This window comes from Anser brachyrhynchus (assembly GCF_964034855.1).
Source record: "Anser brachyrhynchus genome assembly, chromosome: 21".
Classification (NCBI taxonomy): Eukaryota; Metazoa; Chordata; class Aves; order Anseriformes; family Anatidae; genus Anser; species Anser brachyrhynchus.
Window position 1 is genome coordinate 5859115 of NC_137714.1, and position 16844 is coordinate 5875958.

The 16844-nt window shown below is 48.7% G+C and overlaps 1 protein-coding gene across 1 annotated transcript in view; it reads right to left on the bottom strand.

Annotated features, from left to right (window-relative positions):
- Positions 1–16844, bottom strand: part of NOC2L (NOC2 like nucleolar associated transcriptional repressor) — a 43120-nt gene that overhangs the window by 24411 nt on the left and 1865 nt on the right. Inside the window, exons 5-12 of the mRNA XM_080563795.1 lie at positions 16183–16303; positions 15252–15342; positions 13887–13965; positions 12247–12357; positions 11617–11730; positions 10762–10950; positions 8400–8539; positions 3463–3574 (exon numbers count right to left, since the gene is read on the bottom strand). Coding sequence (XP_080419921.1) covers positions 3463–3574; positions 8400–8539; positions 10762–10950; positions 11617–11730; positions 12247–12357; positions 13887–13965; positions 15252–15342; positions 16183–16303 — 957 coding nt within the window. The remainder of the gene's footprint in view (positions 1–3462; positions 3575–8399; positions 8540–10761; positions 10951–11616; positions 11731–12246; positions 12358–13886; positions 13966–15251; positions 15343–16182; positions 16304–16844) is intronic.

Here is a 16844-nt window from a genome sequence, read left to right on the forward strand (position 1 = left end):
GGACCTGCCCGCAGCTTCCCCGCGGCTGCTCCAGCACCCTCCACCTCACCCAGGGCCCCCAGCTTATTATGGGGTTATTCCTCCCCCCATACAGGACAGTTCATCTCCCTTGGTTGAACTATGTGAGGTTTCTTGAACCTGCCAAGGTCCCTCTGAAGAGCAGGACGCTGGTGGTATATTAACTCTTCCCAGCTTTGCATCTTCTGCACACTTCTTGATGTCCTTGTCCCTCCATTCAAACCATCAATGATAACATCTCAGGCCGCTGACGAGCACGAGCCCAGCACCGCACCCCACAGCCTGCTTCTCTAGCCCCCAATTCATCAGCTTGCCTGTGAAGAACGTGTGGGAGATGGCATCCAAAGCCTTGATAAAGGGAAGATGAACACACTTGGCTCTCCCCTCATCCACCGAGCCAACTGTCTCTGTGTAGGAGTCTATTAGAGTGGTCAAGCGTCATTTCACTCAGACAAATCCTGGCACACGCAGGGTTGTGCAACTTAAAAGCTGCAGCGTAGTATTTGGAGGGAGGGGAATGACCAGGGTAAGGGACACATCTTCAGTTGGTGCAGAGGTTCAGCTTAGCGAGCCTAAAGTTGTAGTTCTTCCTCTGCATAACAATACAAAGAACCCACAGCTTGTAGAAAACTAACTCCAGACCCATGCTTAAATGCATGACAAGGTCCAGCATTATCAGTCCCCAACCTTTGCAGCAGGTGATTTCCTCAAACAAGCCACCACCCACGTACGTTGCTGGGCTTCAGACCCCCTGGGGACCTTCTCCAAAGCAAGCTGCACATCCAAAACAAAAACTCAAGCCATTTAAGTGTCAAAGCGAAAAACTCGCACCTGCCTAAGCACGTCAGGGTTAACCTCTTTCCCCGGTCCTCCACAGGGAAGCTAGTTTTAAATTGGCATGCCAAGCCTGCCTGGGGGGAGATTTCCACCGTGTTTATCCACACCTGCCTTCCAGCAGATGAGCCACCAATTCGCCTGCTGCAGAAACTAGTGCCTGTCACAAAATAATTGAAGTGCTGGAAGAAAAAAATAGAAAGCCTGGGATCTCACAGGCCCTCCAAGGGTGGGAACAACACAAAAATAAAAGCCTGCCTGCTTTACGCTTTCTCTCAAGCCATCTCCTCTCATCGGAGAGGTAATTTTAGCAAGCTTCTTTCACTCCACCCTGAAAAAGCAGAGTCAAAAGAGGAGAGAGCCCTGGGTGCCCGTGCTGGGGAGCATCAGCCCCTGTCAGGCTGCATCAGGCAGCCAGCTCTCACTTCGACTGGCAGGGGCTTGGGGAATTCCCGTGCCTGTGGGAATTGCACAAACACTCAATCTGCTGTCTCCTGAAAGCACGGCAGCGACAGGGCTGAGACAAGAGGTAGCCAGGGCTGGTCTTCTTGATGGCGAGGGGGAAGGGAAACAATCGTGGTCCCTTCTTACAGAAGAGTTTTCAAAAATCAACACCGAGGCTATACAAAGCCCTCAAAAAAAAATGTGGCTGAGCTTTGTGCACATCTGGTGTCGCTAATTCCAGAGCCTTACTTCAGCTGCATCAGTGACTGACGGGGCAGCCTGCCGTCCTTCACGGCAAATGGAGCATGGGAAGGTTTCGATCTGCTCCCTGACCCCAGCCGTGCCCCTTAAACCTAGCGCTTAGTCCCAGCGCACTGCTCAGACCCTTCTACCCCACGACGGTTTGGATACCGGGTTTAAGATGTATTATTTTGTGACACAGGCCTGCTGTCCACTGGCAGAGCCACTGCCAGATTTGTGAGCTGGTAGGACAGGCTCGTTGTTAGAGCACCAGGCTGTCAGAACACGTCTCCTCCTCCCAGCAGCACCAGACACCTTGGGACTTCAGGCAGGTGAGCTGTCCTCCGCGCACTGGGGCTTCCTGCCACCTCACCTGCTGCACACATCCTGGCCTGAAGACAGCTCGTGGTGCTGCACCAAGCTGTAGGAGCATTCAGAGACTTCTGAGAGAGCAGGAGGGAGCTCGGAAGAGATGGACAGGCAGAGGGAACGGCTCCTGGGAACTCCAGAGGGATCCCCTGCAGGAGGTGGGAAGGACGAAGCGAAACACTGGCAGCTGCTTGGAGATTTGAGTTTATCCCTGCCACCTTGGGTTAAAATTGGAAATTAAAGGAGTGTGGAAGCATGGGAGCAACATGCGTGCAGGCATTTACTCTGCCTCCGTCTCTCCTTTGTCACCAACACCTGGACAAGGCAGGCCGAGCAGCGCCTCGCACGCAGCGGGCTCGGATGTGGTCAGGGGCGCGCGGAAGCCGGGAGGAAGCTCAGCGTGCGGTGCAGTAACGTCTGGCTGGGGCCCGACACACGGATTGCAGCCGAGGTGTCGGGGCCAGAACGCGACGAGGGGGAGGCAGCCCCGCGGGGAGGGAAGGTTCTCTCCCAGAGTTATTAAAAATAAAAAGCAGAGGAACCGTCCTCCCCCCAGGCTCCGCTACCGCGGAGCGGAGATGCCTCTATCGCTAAATCTGGCTGGCAGAATTTCAAGTGTGTGTGAACAAGAGGAAGGAAGCAGGCAAATGGCAAAGCCGCACAGGCCAGGGCCAGGGCGCAGCGGAGGGGGGCGGGAGAGCAGGAGATTTATAAACATCGCTGGCTTCCACAGGCTCAGAGGATGTGGTTTGCAGAGGACGTTTACAACAACACAAAACCACAAAAGCCTTTGCTGCAACAGAACTTGATTAGGAACGAGCCCAGCTGACTCAGGTCATTTGTTACAGAAGCCTCCCTCATTCTTCTCCAACATCCAGCCTCACGCTGACCTTCGGGGGCTTTGCATTCCTCACCTTGCCCCATTCTCCCACAGCAGTGCTTCTGCAAAGAAACAGGGCTCTACCACTTCTGTACTACCCTCTCACAGCAGCAAGGCTACGAAGCCCTACGTGGAGAGACATCAGGAATCTGATGTATGGAAAGCTGGATGGTCTCTGAGCCTTATCCTAAGGAAAACACAAGGCACCAGTATCTCAAACACACCGCGTTTCGCCAGGCTGCCTTCATGAGGATCTTTTGACCAAATTAATTCTTATTTCCTGAAGCGCCTTTTTCCTTCCATCTCCCTTTGTCTGCGGTTATGACAAACTCTTCCATTTGCTAAGACACAAACACATCAACGGGATTGAGTAACAGCGTGAGGACTTACTGCAGCCACTTGAGTCAAAGCTCTTCTTTGGAAATCCTTCGCCTATTCCAGTTGCATCAGCCAAACCACCTAGGAATGCCTTTTTGCACCCAGCTGATCTCAGACACCGGAGAATATAAATCTAATCCTATTTGCTAACCGCACAATACATAGTCTGATGGCGTTTGCCAGGGAGTTTAGGGTGTAAACAGGTCCCAGGGGGAGCTGTTGGTGGGTTACGGTAAATATGAACCTGTTCATTAGGTAGCAGGCATCAGCCATCCCTAAATCAGCAGGACCCAACTAACCTCCAGGATAAATGGCAGCACTGGGATGAAGGTCCTGGTGCTCTCGGACAGCAGCGTAAGGGCACGGATGCAGTGCATGCGCAGCGGGTAGAACCGAGCCGTGGGTACCAGCCTAGGGAGGAAAAAAGAAAGGGTATTAGGCCAGGTTAATGCAGGAGCTGCACTCGCAGCTTCCAGCAACGTTTTAGAGCCCTTCCTACTCTGCAAAAGGAAGGGAGCTTTAGTATTGCACAGCAAACTGAGCTGCTGAAGCTATCCCATAGCGGGGAAAACTTCACGTGTGCTTAAAGCTGTAACACCAACAAGCAGGTTCCTGCAACCGGAGCACCAGGTTCTTCTGGGACAGAGGAGGGAAAGTGCTACAAGCCAGGAGCTTTGCAGACGAAGCTCATCACTGATGCTCTTTCATCACGTTCAACACTTTCAGCTCTCGTGCCGCCAACACAGGGAGGTATACGAGGAGAAGTGGCAGGAACCAGCAGTGAAATGCTCAGCTGGAGCAGGAAATTTGACAGAGACGGGCTCCCCCAGCATACGAGAGGGACTACAAGGAGAAGGTGTTAACTAATTTCAGGCTACATACCCTGTGTGCCCCCAGAGCTCATGCCGTCACCTCAACAGCAACGCTTGTCACCTGGAATGTCACCAAGGCAGAAGGAGCTGGGCTAGCAGCGACCAGCGTGCCAGAAAGGACAGAGCAGGAACGAGAGGGGCCTCAGCAGATCTGCTCAGCCCTCTCCAACAGAGGGAGGAATCGCTCAGGTGCTCCTCTTTCAGAGAGGAAACACAATTGAACTGCCAGTGATGAGCAGGGAGGGAAAGAGGCCACCTTTGACCACGCTTGAAGCTATTATGCCCTTGGATATTAAAGGGAACTGAGTACAGTCGGCTGCCTTTGTAAGGTGGGGCACAGCAGGGTCAGCTCCCCCCGTGCCACCTCAGCCAGCAGCAGAGAACACAGAGCCCATCATCAATCCCACGGCCACCCCTAAAAGACACCAAAGCTCGTTACCTTGCCACTCTACAGACCTCTTGCTATGCACGACTGTACTTGAAGACAGATGCCTCCAGCATTAACAAGGCATTTTTCCATGGAATTCTCAGACAACAGCCCCACACCCAATAACTACCTCCCTCCCCACCCAAAGAGAGATTGCTGAGCGATCCGGGGGAGAACACACCTGACCTGGCACCGTAAATCACCTCCACCTTCCCCACACACTAAATAGTGAAATAATTATCACTGGATCCATTATAGGAATAAATCTACTTCACGCTCCTGATCTGGCAGCGCTAGAGATGACGAAAGCCATTCTCAGGAATTAATTGATCGAGGGATAAACCTGTTAAATGTATAGATTTACTGTAAACCAAGACCATTAATTTTAGAGGGCTCTGCGATGCAACAATCTGTTTAACTTCCCGATGGCTGGATGCACAGGGAATACAAAACACAGCTGGGCCTTGGCTCTGCTGAGGAAGATCTGACCAGAGGTCACACCAGCAAGTTCAAATCCGCTTGCTTTGGTTTACAGCTCAGGCATTTCACCTCAGAGGAGAGTGCTCTCTGTTGTCTTACCGTCACCATCTCCTAGAACACCTGCCCTGCTTCTCCTGTGCAGCAGGCTGCGGTGCAGGGAACAGCCCCAAGACATTTTGAGGCTTATTTTTACTAGATACAGTTCCTTCTGTTCTACTCCTGTCTGGCCACAGTCTTTTTCTGACTGGGGAGAACAGAGAAAGCTTCTTACAGCACCAGTCTCTGCCCCACCAAGAGGGGGCAGCCAAGGGAAGGAGTGCAAGGACGCCAAAGCTGTGCTTGCATCTGTACCTGCCTTCTCCCTGTACGTGCTGGGAGGCTCGAGACCAACCCTTACAGGGCATCACAAATCCTCATGTAACTACAAGCCAGGGAAGAACCTCATATTTACAGCCTGGAGTAAGAGCAAGGTAGGAAGCCAAGCAGACAAGGTCAGAAAAGCACTTCCCTTCATCCTGGAAAAAGGGACAACAGGAGCTCCTGCAACAACTCTGCCACAAAAAAAAAAAGCATGAAAGAGAAACGCAAGCATGCGGACCAGACTGAGAACTTTATGGACCACAGAAGCAGAGAAAGAAAAGCCGATAACATCTCCTCCGTGTTCTGTCTCTGGAATACCTACAGCAACAACCCAGCAGTCAAAGCAACTGCAACCTTTCAGCTGTTTGCAAGATCAACACCGCTGATTTTTACAAAGCAATGCCATTAGCAAACTCAGCAACGAGGCTTTTTCCAGCAGCACTGAAGTCAGAAGCGATCAATTCCAACATTTTTTCCATTCAGCAGTCTGCCTTCCCCAGATCACATCTGGGCGTGCGCAGCTTGGACACGTTTCAGGAACGGACCCCATGTATTATTAAAAGTAGTTTCAGTGTGTTTTATATGCTGGAGAGCAGGGAGAGGGAGCAAGAAAACGAGGGAGCTGATTTTAATTTTAGCAGCAGCCCTCTGCTCCGAGTTACCGTATTTAATCACGTTTCCAATTCTGCCTCGGTCCCTGCCTAGAGCAAAAACAAACCGACGAGTGGCGGTTTCTCTGCAATCCCCTCCCGCAAGCCACCAGGGTGGCACAAGGAGCTGGTCCTGCAGACAGACAGACACCCTGCTCGCCGCCCTTTCGCTGGAGCAAGGCGCCACCTCCTGGTGCTGAAGGCACTTGGGGAAGGAGGATCTCCTCCAAGGGCTATTTGTCCCCCTCCGGATGCTCCCAGGAGGGCAAGTGAAAGGCTCTGCAGATGGAAAGGCTGCACGGCATCCTTCCCTACCACCCCATCGCACGCACCTGGGATCTATTTCTATCTTCCCCGTGCTAAAATTCATCTCTCAGGCTCCCAAACCTTTGACACCTTGTCAGATGGTGGCTGTACTCTGTGCCAAGTACCTCTGCGCAGCATCGCGGATGCGAACAAGTTTTATTTGCTGCTCTTGCTGAGACTCACCCAGTTCACCTTTCCTTGGCCCCAGCTCGCTGATTTATCTGCCTGGACAGGTAGAAAACTGCCTCGACTTGTCTGCAGGACACCTGGAGCTCTGCAACAGCAGCGGGAAGCAGCCTGTGCACATGGGGGATGGGGAGAAGGATGTATGCACACTAACAATCGTTTAAATCTGCTTATCTTCATCACCACTTGGGAGTTTTTCAAGACTAGGCGGGAGGGGTTTTAAAGCTGAGAATCTGGTTACAGAGCTAACAGGATTTCAGAGATCACCAGAGATTCAGAAATTCCCTCAACGCCCATTAACAACAGCTTCAAAGCAGAAAAAATTCAAACAGACTGATAGGGAAAAAAGAAATTCTTAGCCGAGGCATATGAGGAACAGTGAAGCTGCCCTTAGTCCTTCAAATTGTAACAAATACACAAAAAACACATCTCCTAACTGTATTTACAGAGCAGGAGATGAGCACTTGACTCCGTACTTTGGCACTGGTCTCCTGTCAGGCCCTGATGCAAGTCAGTACATTCTTTCCCTTGCCACTTTGTACAACTGGAAGGATAATCTGCCCAGGTTATTCACATTGCAACTCCTGCCGAGCAGAGCCATCATCTACCCTGCACACCACCTCAAAGAAGAGCCTTACTGCTGCACCAGTACTGACTGGTGTTAGGAGCTCATCTCCCTTGATTTCCCCATCACACACAACACTGGCACCCCACGATAACCCCTGGCAGAAACTCCAACGCAGTTCAGCTTCGCTAATGGAGCTAGAAGAACCTTCAGCTCAGACCACTAAACCTGGCTAATACCCTGGAAGTAAAAAAACAACGAGAGAAGCTTTCATATTGCTCAAAATAAGCAAGCAGGCTTTTGTATTGGGGTGCACAATTAAAAAAAAATAGGAGACTTAAGCACACTTGTGATTCCAAAGCCAAGTCCTCATCTCCTCCCTTCTTTCCACCCCCCCTAAGTAGCTCAGCTCCGAGACTATCAGAAACTGCTGAGCGCGGCATGCTTGCACTTGGACAGCTCCACAGAAATACCCAGACAGATATAACTTCTTGGAAAGAGCTCTCAAGAACGGAATTCTGCCTGGTGCTGCCACTGCTCTACTTGTGACAACATTCCAACAGATATTAAAAAGGCAAAACTGTCCCATCTGGGTTAGTACTTCACAGGAATAGTTGCACCTACTTGGTTATTTTAAGCTTACCTTTCAGATAGCGGCCTCTTTCTTAAGGAATTCTCAGGGATATAATGCTCCAGCAGTTAAGGTATCACACTTCTTAGCAAAGCAGAATTGGACCAGGCACCAAAACTAATGGCACTGCTCTGGGTCTCCCCAGATCCTCACCAGATGATAGCAAAAAGGGGTTCAAGTTGTTCAGAAATGTGCCCGGACTGCACAAACTCCACAAATACTCTGGAGCACGGGGAAAAGGAAGCTCATACTATTTTCTGTCCTCACTGCTGTGCATCACATAGCTACTTTTGAGTTTAGTGGAGAAGTGGCTGCGTTTTGACAGTAAGCCACCAACTCTGGGGCCTTCTTTAAAGATGGGAGCTCATGAAAGGACCCGAGCTGGACACCAAGTCAGACAGAAGAACTCGGAGCCCTTATGCACTGAAGTTGGTTGTGGTGCAGGTTATTCTCCCCTAGGCTCTCTCATCAGCTGAACACACGGGGGCCAAACTCGGGCCCAATCCTTCGTGCACAGCATCTGATTTCACGCCCACTGAGCCCATGATCTCAGCTGGTGAAGCGGAGGTGCTGACTTCCTCCCGAGCAATCCTTTAATTCCTTCACACAACGTGCTCGCAACACGCCTGCGGCTGGAATACCTCAATCAAAAGCAGCTCTCAGGTTAAATCCAAATCACACAACACTAACACCCCTTAGTAATTGTTTTACCACATCCAACAAGAGAAGTAGTGCCAGAAAGAGACAAAAACTACTTACTTTATACAGCCAATGATGACCTGGGTCAGAGGATAGATCAAGGGCTCCATCACCTCGCTGGGGTAGATCGTGCTGAGAACCCGACACCAGAAATAGAGGCAGTGGACGTACTGCCAGTTGTAGACAGACTGGAAGTTCTCCTGCAGAAAAGGGATGAACACAAAGACATGAAAACAGGGCACCTGAGAGGGGCTCGCTCTAATTTCTCTCCACAATTCATTTTATTTCTTTCTCCTACAGGACACCGTGCGCTGCCCAGAGGATAACTCACATTCTAGCTGTGGCTTCGACGCCGGTGGCTCATCCACCACCCAGCAGATTCAGATGCCTCACACCGTAATTTAGTACTGGTTAGTGCCTTGGAGGAAATAACGCGCAGCACAGCCTGCTTTTCTTCACAAGTACGGCTCATTTGAGAGGGATGATTTAATGACTCAGCTCACAGCAGATGGCGGGACGCGGCCAAGCATTAGGAAGCCTTTAACCGTTCCCTTCGCTCACAGTCCCGGGGACAGCCCCCAGGAACCCACAGGTAGGGAGGCTGGAAAGCAGTACTGCTCTGACAGCCTTGTGAGTTGCCTTCTGGCCTCTGCAGACCAGAAAGAGGAAAAAAAAGCACATAAACTGCTATAGTAGGAAATTCCTCTGGATTTCCCCTCTTTGTACGCAGACTCCCCTGGCTGTGATGTAGCAGCTTACCCTTCCCACTCAAGGCCTCCCTTCCCTCAGCTGGGTTAACTAAACCCCCCTACCCCCCACCCCACCATCTCTGAAGCATAACACCAGTGATGATTTTAAAGACATTTCTACGAGCATTCACTGTCAGAGCAAGCACCGAGTCACCAACCCAGCACCACTTGCAGAACTCGGCACTCCTCCCTGCTTTTGGAGAAGACGCAGTCCAGGCCAGTTGAAGTTTTCGACTGCAGAGTAAAAACGACAGAGCTGGGAACAAACTTTTCAGCTCTGTTTCTAAGCCAGCCTTTACGGTTACCAGCAAAAACAATGCAAGAGGCCAGTGTGTCTGACAGGCCGTGACACCGAACCGGTGGTTTCAGGCTGGCTCAGACCAAGTCTTGCACAAATCCAAGACGCGTGGTTTTCCAAGAATGTTTGGGCAAGCCCCTACTCTTTCCTGCCATGTGCTGGAGCAGCCCCTAATGCCAGAGTAAACAGAAGCCCAGAAAGAGCGCAGAAGTCCCTTAAGGACACTCTTTCCAATGAGTTCTGCAGGCCCACGTACTCCCCAGAACGCGCAGCATTGCGCCAAGATCTTCGGAGATAACATTTAAAATGTTCCTCAGCTCCAACCTGCTTCACACAGACTTTCAAGGCTCAGGTCACCTCTTTTGTACGGTGAAAGCAAGACGTGCAAAGTCCCAGAAAAAGGACAGAAGCCCTGAACTGCAACCACTGGCCCAAACCTTGTGACAGGAACTTCAGCTGGAAATGGCAGAGCTCTCACCAGCTCAGAGAGGTACCAAGGTCTGTTCTCAGCTTCTCCTGTAAACAGCGACCTGCTCCCGTAACCACCTTCCACAGCCACCCACTGCTCAATTTAAGTTAATTGGCTTACTGCTAGGATTTATACCTTTTGGCTGTGCTGATGTCATTTAAAGTTCCCGCAACCCTCCCCAGCTGTGAAAACAAGTGGATTTAGGTCTTGTCTGGGCCAGACTCAGTCTTACACTGAGTGTGTAAGAAGCCAACACAATCCAATTAGGGCATGCGTATACATCCCAGACTTCGTTTATCCCCATGTCTGAACAGCCAGGAGATTTAACCAGTCACCAATCCTGCAATGTTTGGGAGCAGCTCAAGCATTAATCTACAGGGATCCGTTTTGCTAACCGTGAACAAAGCCAGGATTAACAAGCTGACTCAGATTTGCTAGGTCAGACTGAAGGTGGCCCAAATCAGGGCTGTTCCCAAAAGGTCTGAGCTGCTTTGTTCAATGAAGCCTATATTGGATGGGCAGCACCAGCTGCTGATAAATTGGGCAGATGCACACACCAGGGTCACTCCTGGTCTTCTTTACCCTGGGCTTTTGCAACAGAGGCTGCAAACTGTAAATGCAGAAGAGGGAGAGTGCAAATTCTTGCAAGGTGAGGAGAGAGAAGTGACTCCCACCCTGCAGTGGCCTGTTCTCTCCTTCATTGCTAAAAACTAACACAGAAAAGAAGAATTCACAGACAGCTACTAATATTTCAAGCTCCCAGCCCCAGCAAATAATTCCTTGGCACATTATGAAACGGATCTGACAATTACTGACATTTCAGAGACATCACCAAAAGCCTGAAGTGGCTACAGGACCTCTCCCTCCCCACAGGAGGGTTCTCCTCCCATGCCGAGGGGCACCTACCTTCTTCTTTATGGTCATAGCACTGCGCAAGTGAATGGCGAGCTGCCGGATATAGATGAAGGCATGCTGGTAGGAGATCTGGGTGTCCAGGGCGTACATCTCCGTCAGCGTCCGCTGCATGAAGTTGATCATGGGCAGCACGTTGGGAGAAGTAAATCTCGAGTTCTTCACAAAGGAGATGTACATTTGCTGTTGGGGAAAGAGGACAACATACTGGTTGTCAGAACAAAACCAGTGTTTTACTAACCTTCCCCACCCAGGTGTTGCCAACCACCTGTGAAGTGTTCCTTTAAGGACAGCCACTTCAAAAAAATATTTGAAAAGGTAATTCAGCCTACTCCTTCTCCAAGAGTCAAAAATCTTCTCTCACCCATACATTGTTCAGCACAGAGCTTAGAAACGTCCCTGCCATGGCTCCTCCACAGGAGGAGGAAGGAGCTGCGGGATGGCTTTAAGCCATACAAGCTTAAGGCTGGTCACAGTGGTTAATGCAGCTCTCTGGTAACAAACAGTGGTAACAAAGCAAACTGCACTTGGGAGCCTCAGCTATTAGCTGAGAGCAGCACCGAATAGTGTGTCAGCGCTTGAAGAAAGCCCTTGAGAGGCTGGAGGATGAGTGTTCATCCAGCAGGCAGACAAGTACCAGAGGCATTCTCTGCTAAGACCAGGCCCACGTGCCTCTAGCAGGAACAGTAACAGCGAGCAGGACACCACTCTTTGACCTGCAGAATTTCTCCCATTTAATGTTGATGGGGAGCCAGCACCTTGCCCCGCCTCTGAGGCTGCAGTGTACGCCCTATGTTCTTTGCATTTGACTTCAGAAAAGCTACAAAGTAGAGGAACCACCAGGCTTACCTTCAGCAAGGTATGCAGGTACACGTCTTTCTTCTGGCGGCAGATCTTGTTCAGCACGAGGAAGGCCAGTACTCTCACGGTTTCCTCGCCCGTGCTCCACAAATGAACTGCTCGCTGGGAAGGAAAACACACAGATAAGCATCCCAGCCTCACCCTGCTACAGCTTTTCATTTAAAAATCACCCTATTGCCCTCTTTCGCTCTTTTCCGCCTCCATTGTTGTTCTTAAGCACTCAGCAGTTGTGACTAAGTTTCTGCAAAAATATTCCACCCACAGCTCTGGAGTGAAAAGCTATCGCAGACACACACAGACTCGGCACACAGGCAGCAAGCACTCCATCTGCAGCAGGGAAACAGCTTCCCCAGAACACCCCCACGTCACTTCGCATAGGGACTCACGCTAAGCACACACACAGCATTGTGCTCACTCATCTTTCCCTGAAAGAGCTTCACGGCACTCACAAAGCCTGGAGGAGAGGCACGAGTCCCCTCCGGGACCAGACGAAAAGCAAGGAAGAGTCCAAGAGACCGGACTATCATGGGATCCAGTCCAAATACCATGAGAGCCTCATTTGGAGGGGTAAAGAAAGTACTTGAGAGCTGAATGAAGCACCACAGCACACGGCCTTACCTTGAGAAGCATACGGCACTGCTTCGGGAAGGTCAGATAATAAGGCACTATGGCACTGACATGCTGAAGGACTGCTGCTCCAACAGAGGCTTCTGTTAAACAAGACAGAAGCTACAGGAAAAAAAAAATCCTAGTTAGTACACAGTCCTCATCACCTCTTCCTTTACCATTTAGCATTTGTATTTCGCTGTTCCCAAGTAATTCTGTGTTCCAAAGGACTGGAAGAACAGCCTAGCAGGAAGCCCAAAAAACCCAAGCTGTATTAGGAATGGAGCAGGTCCACGGCAGGTTAAATAATTCCCCTGAAAGAACATCATCTTAGCAAACAGGAGCTCAGGCTACCGGCACCTGCCTTCATCACTTAAAAGCCTCACTCGGATATATTGCAACAACTCCATCTACATGAAGCTTACAACTTCCTACAGACAGCACGACACCGATGCCATTGTCATCTCACCACAGATGGCCGAGGCGTGATGAAGATGCTCTCAGTCTACACACAGCTTGCTTGGGAACAGACCATCTGAGCTGCCTGATGACTTACAGTGCTTCACCAGATTTTTTTTTTTAAATGGGAAGTAGGAATGCTACCGGGTATTTAGAGGTTAACTCGAGCTCAAGAAATAGGTTAGAACATCATCCTGGTATTTCTGGGTTGTTCAGCTCAGTTCACCTGCAGCCAAACCCCAGTACAGAATTTTGTACTTTCTAATTTGTTAAGCTCGAAGTCATTTCAATTTCAAAGAAGTTCTGCACGATGCAATATCCACTGTTGCCTGAAATTCCAATTGCTGTAAGCAGAGACGTTTTTCTAACTTCGTTTTCTTTCTCATTCTCCTCCTTGCACTGCAAGGACTCTGCAGCGAACAAGTCTCCTGCAAAGTCCCTCACACAACAAAAAGAAAACACTTTTCAGAAACTATTATGCTGGAAAAACCCTGTCATGAAGCATGAGGACACTCAGAAGCAAGCACAGGACCAGGAATTACTTCCATGACTGGACTGCCAGCTCTTCCTTTTCTTCTGCAGTCTTTAGTTCTGCTGCTGGTGAGAAGCACCACAGCTTCAGGAAAAAGCTCTACTGATCAAAATGCTGTTTCTGCTAAGTCATTCTGCCATCATCACCTCACAGCAAAAAGGCATCAGCACCTTATGTTCCCTTCCCTCAGCTTCTGAAAAATATTTCAGTGACACTGTTAGTTTTGTATTTTTATGTTCCATACTTGGGGATGTCGTATGTGCCGAGCAGAGCTTTTCACCCTCATATTTACTACAAGAAATGGCATGATCATAATACCAAAAAAAATGCATTAGAAATTCAGAACAGCGCTGCAAACTACACAGACGTTAATTATTTTGGCAGACAAATTAAAGCAAAGAATGGCCAGAATGTTTAACTAGCCCTTCTTTACAGGCTACCTATTTTCAACCAGTTATTCTATGGAGCTCCATGCTATTTGTTAGACCAAAAACTTCCAAAAAAAAAGAGACACGTGCAGACTCACAGGTCACAAGTGCCCAAAGCTCCAAGACCCACTGAGACTGCAGTGGGCAGAAATAATCTCAGCAAATAAATTAATAAATAAGCTCACTGATGCACAGATCAACCCTGAGAACACAAACATGCTGGAATTTCTTACTTGGATTGTACAGGTCAGGTACATTCTTATGTCCAGTCGCAGCTTGCTCCAGATTGGGCTGCTGGAAGGGAGGACCATTCTGGAAGTGAAGAAGAGTTGAGTTTAGCTTTAAAAAAAACACAAATTAATGCTTCAGTAGCAGAACAGTGAGTTCACTTTCTTAGTATTGCCAATGAGTAAAAGCAACTGCTTGTAAAGCAAAAATAAAAAGTAATGATTTCGTCACAGACACAGAGAAGTACTTCTCACGCCATTACAAAATTTGATTCAAGGCAGAGTTCAGCTTCCCAGCCAGGTACCCAGGTCTCAAACTGATTCAGGGAAACTAATGATAGCCAGGAAATCTGGTGAAGTCTCCCTGAATCCCTCACAATGTCATCTTCTGATCATTCTGCAGCCACTGCCTGAAACACGGAGTAGGCTGTCTTGTAGCAAGAAAGGTTATTTCTGGGATCAGTCTCTTCCAAGCTTTTGGCATCACACTTATGAAGTAGCAGCCTTAAGCCACCCCAAAATTCAAACACAGCCTACACCAGTCAGGCTTGTGCAGTAGAAATAAAGAACTAGAGTTTACTTCTCAGACTGGGCACTACTGACAGGAGGGAATACAGATTTTTAGCTCACCATTCCCATCATCCACAACATGGAAGGGAAAGTGACTGCCACATAAATTACCCTGGAGCTGAAACATTTCTGACAGATTCAATTCTCACTCTGCTCAACACTGGGAAAACGGAAGGGCTCAGGTTATGAAACCAGTAATAGAAGTGTCCAGATAAAACTGCAGCTGGGAGTCACAGCTCAGTAAGGCTGCTCCAGCTTGAAGTTCCATACTGGGACTTAGCTGGGACATGTACTTATATCAAGTATGACAGAGGCATGGAACATACATTGCCATACTGGAAAAATGGATGAATTGTACAACTCTTCGTCCCACTGTGTGCTCTTTTCCATTCTATGTTCTAACAGTGAACAATCCAACTCTCAAGCCACCAGACTCCAGGGTTAATACAACTGCAAGCACTGGATTAAGTCACATACCTGCAATACTCTGCCTACACTGAATGTAGAAGGGTTGGCTCCTTTCTCATTAAAATGCCTTCTTGAATACAGCACATGCAATTCCAGATACCTTTCTGTTAAACCCTGTGCTCTCTGTAAACAGCTGGAATCTAATGTTAGAGAGGACACTTCCTGGTGAAGAAAGGAAGAACCTGGCTAAGAAGTCTCTGAATACACTCAGGCAACTTTAAAATTGTTTGGAAAGAATTACCATCTTTTTCCAGCCTCAAAGCCAGGATGCAGTTCAGAAAAAGCCCTGCCAGCTTTCTCTCACCTGCAGTTCTCAGATCTCCTCAGACTTACTTTTGTTTGTTCTTCGGGGCTTTTATAAGCAGCAGCTCTTGCAGGCAGTTGAAGAGGTCCCGGACACAGAAGGACACAAGGGCATTGAACACTGTTTAGAAAAAAGTCAAAAAAGCATTTGTAAGTGACTTTCCACATATTCCTAGATTCTCAGCTAATCTGAGAAGAGCTCTCTAAGGAGCTGAAGCCAACAGAACAGCAGAACTACAGTTTCCACAAGCCTCTAGAAAACATCAGTTTGCCTTGTCCTAGAATTCCTACTCAAATAGCAAGGCTGTAACTGACAGCCTTACGGCACAGGAGCCTTCTCTGCTCTCCACATGAGGAGCACCAAGCACAAAAGCAGCCTGACCCACCACTAGTGGTCTATACTACCACCACTCTGCCCCCAAACATAACAGGGATTCAAAGATACTTTTTAAAGGGTCGCATTACAGAATGCTATGGGGTAAAAAGACAAAAACAGCTCAGTAAAATTAGTTCTAAGAGGCAACAGCAAGAAGCAGCAGCAAAAGTTGTCCAAAGAACTTCAGTGCGAGGATTTAAACAGTACTTTGCTCGAACTTCTAAGAAGTCTGACGAACAATAGGCAGTTCAGTGCCCCAGCTTTCTATGGAATACAGCAGTAACACTGACAAGTCTGGCAGCCAAAGAATTCTGTCCAATGTTACTACACGAAAATATACAAGTAGTTTCCTCAGCAGTCTGCAAGCCCCGGTGTTTCATGCTGACCAGAACACTTACAGGCTGGGACACCAGAAGAGACATCACTCCACACTCACTAACATGAAGATAAGCTATTTAAGTGAAACTTACCCTTCCACAGGCTTCGTTAACTCCTGCCAGTACTTATTCTTTTCTAATAGCTAAACTTTCCCTCCCAGAATGAGGTATGGGTATGCTTGGCACAGAAGTATGGCAATCAACTCACCTGCACCATCAATGACTTGATACTTGCTAGGGTCAGCCCCACCATTATCTCCTTTGGTAGTTGCTACAGCTGCTTTGAATGCCTGAGTGATTTCATGGAAGAGTCTTGGTGTTAGCCGTCTCTGGGGAAAGGACAAAAGACAAGCAATAGTCAAACTCTGAAGCACTCTACTGGGACAGGAGTATTGGAATTACTGTAAGTTTGGTTGCAAAAATAGCTCCATCCTTTCACATGAAGAAAAGCATGAAGACAGTTAACAAATGCTAGTGGCCTTCACTTGCTCTAAAATAGGTTTCTAGGACATTTAATTGGTTGGGGGTTGAGGAACAGAGACTTAGCTGCAAGCAATTATCCAGTCTGACCTTTCCCTCCCCCTCTTGGAGGCAGCAAGCTATTTTATCACTGCTCAAAATGGGACTTCAAAAAAGTTCTTGGAACTGTCACAGACACAATGGTTAGCAAGGCAACGAACAAGAATTAATCATTCTACCTATTTCTGAAGCATTCCAGTTTCTCTAGCTTCCCCCCCCCATGAAGGAGTCAGAGTAATCTTGCAGCCCAAGCAAAAATTGCGAAGACAAATCGTATTGAAATAAGAAATCTATGAGTAGGACTGTCACCATCTTCTCCGTACTTGTGAAAAACAAACAAAAGGTGGTCTT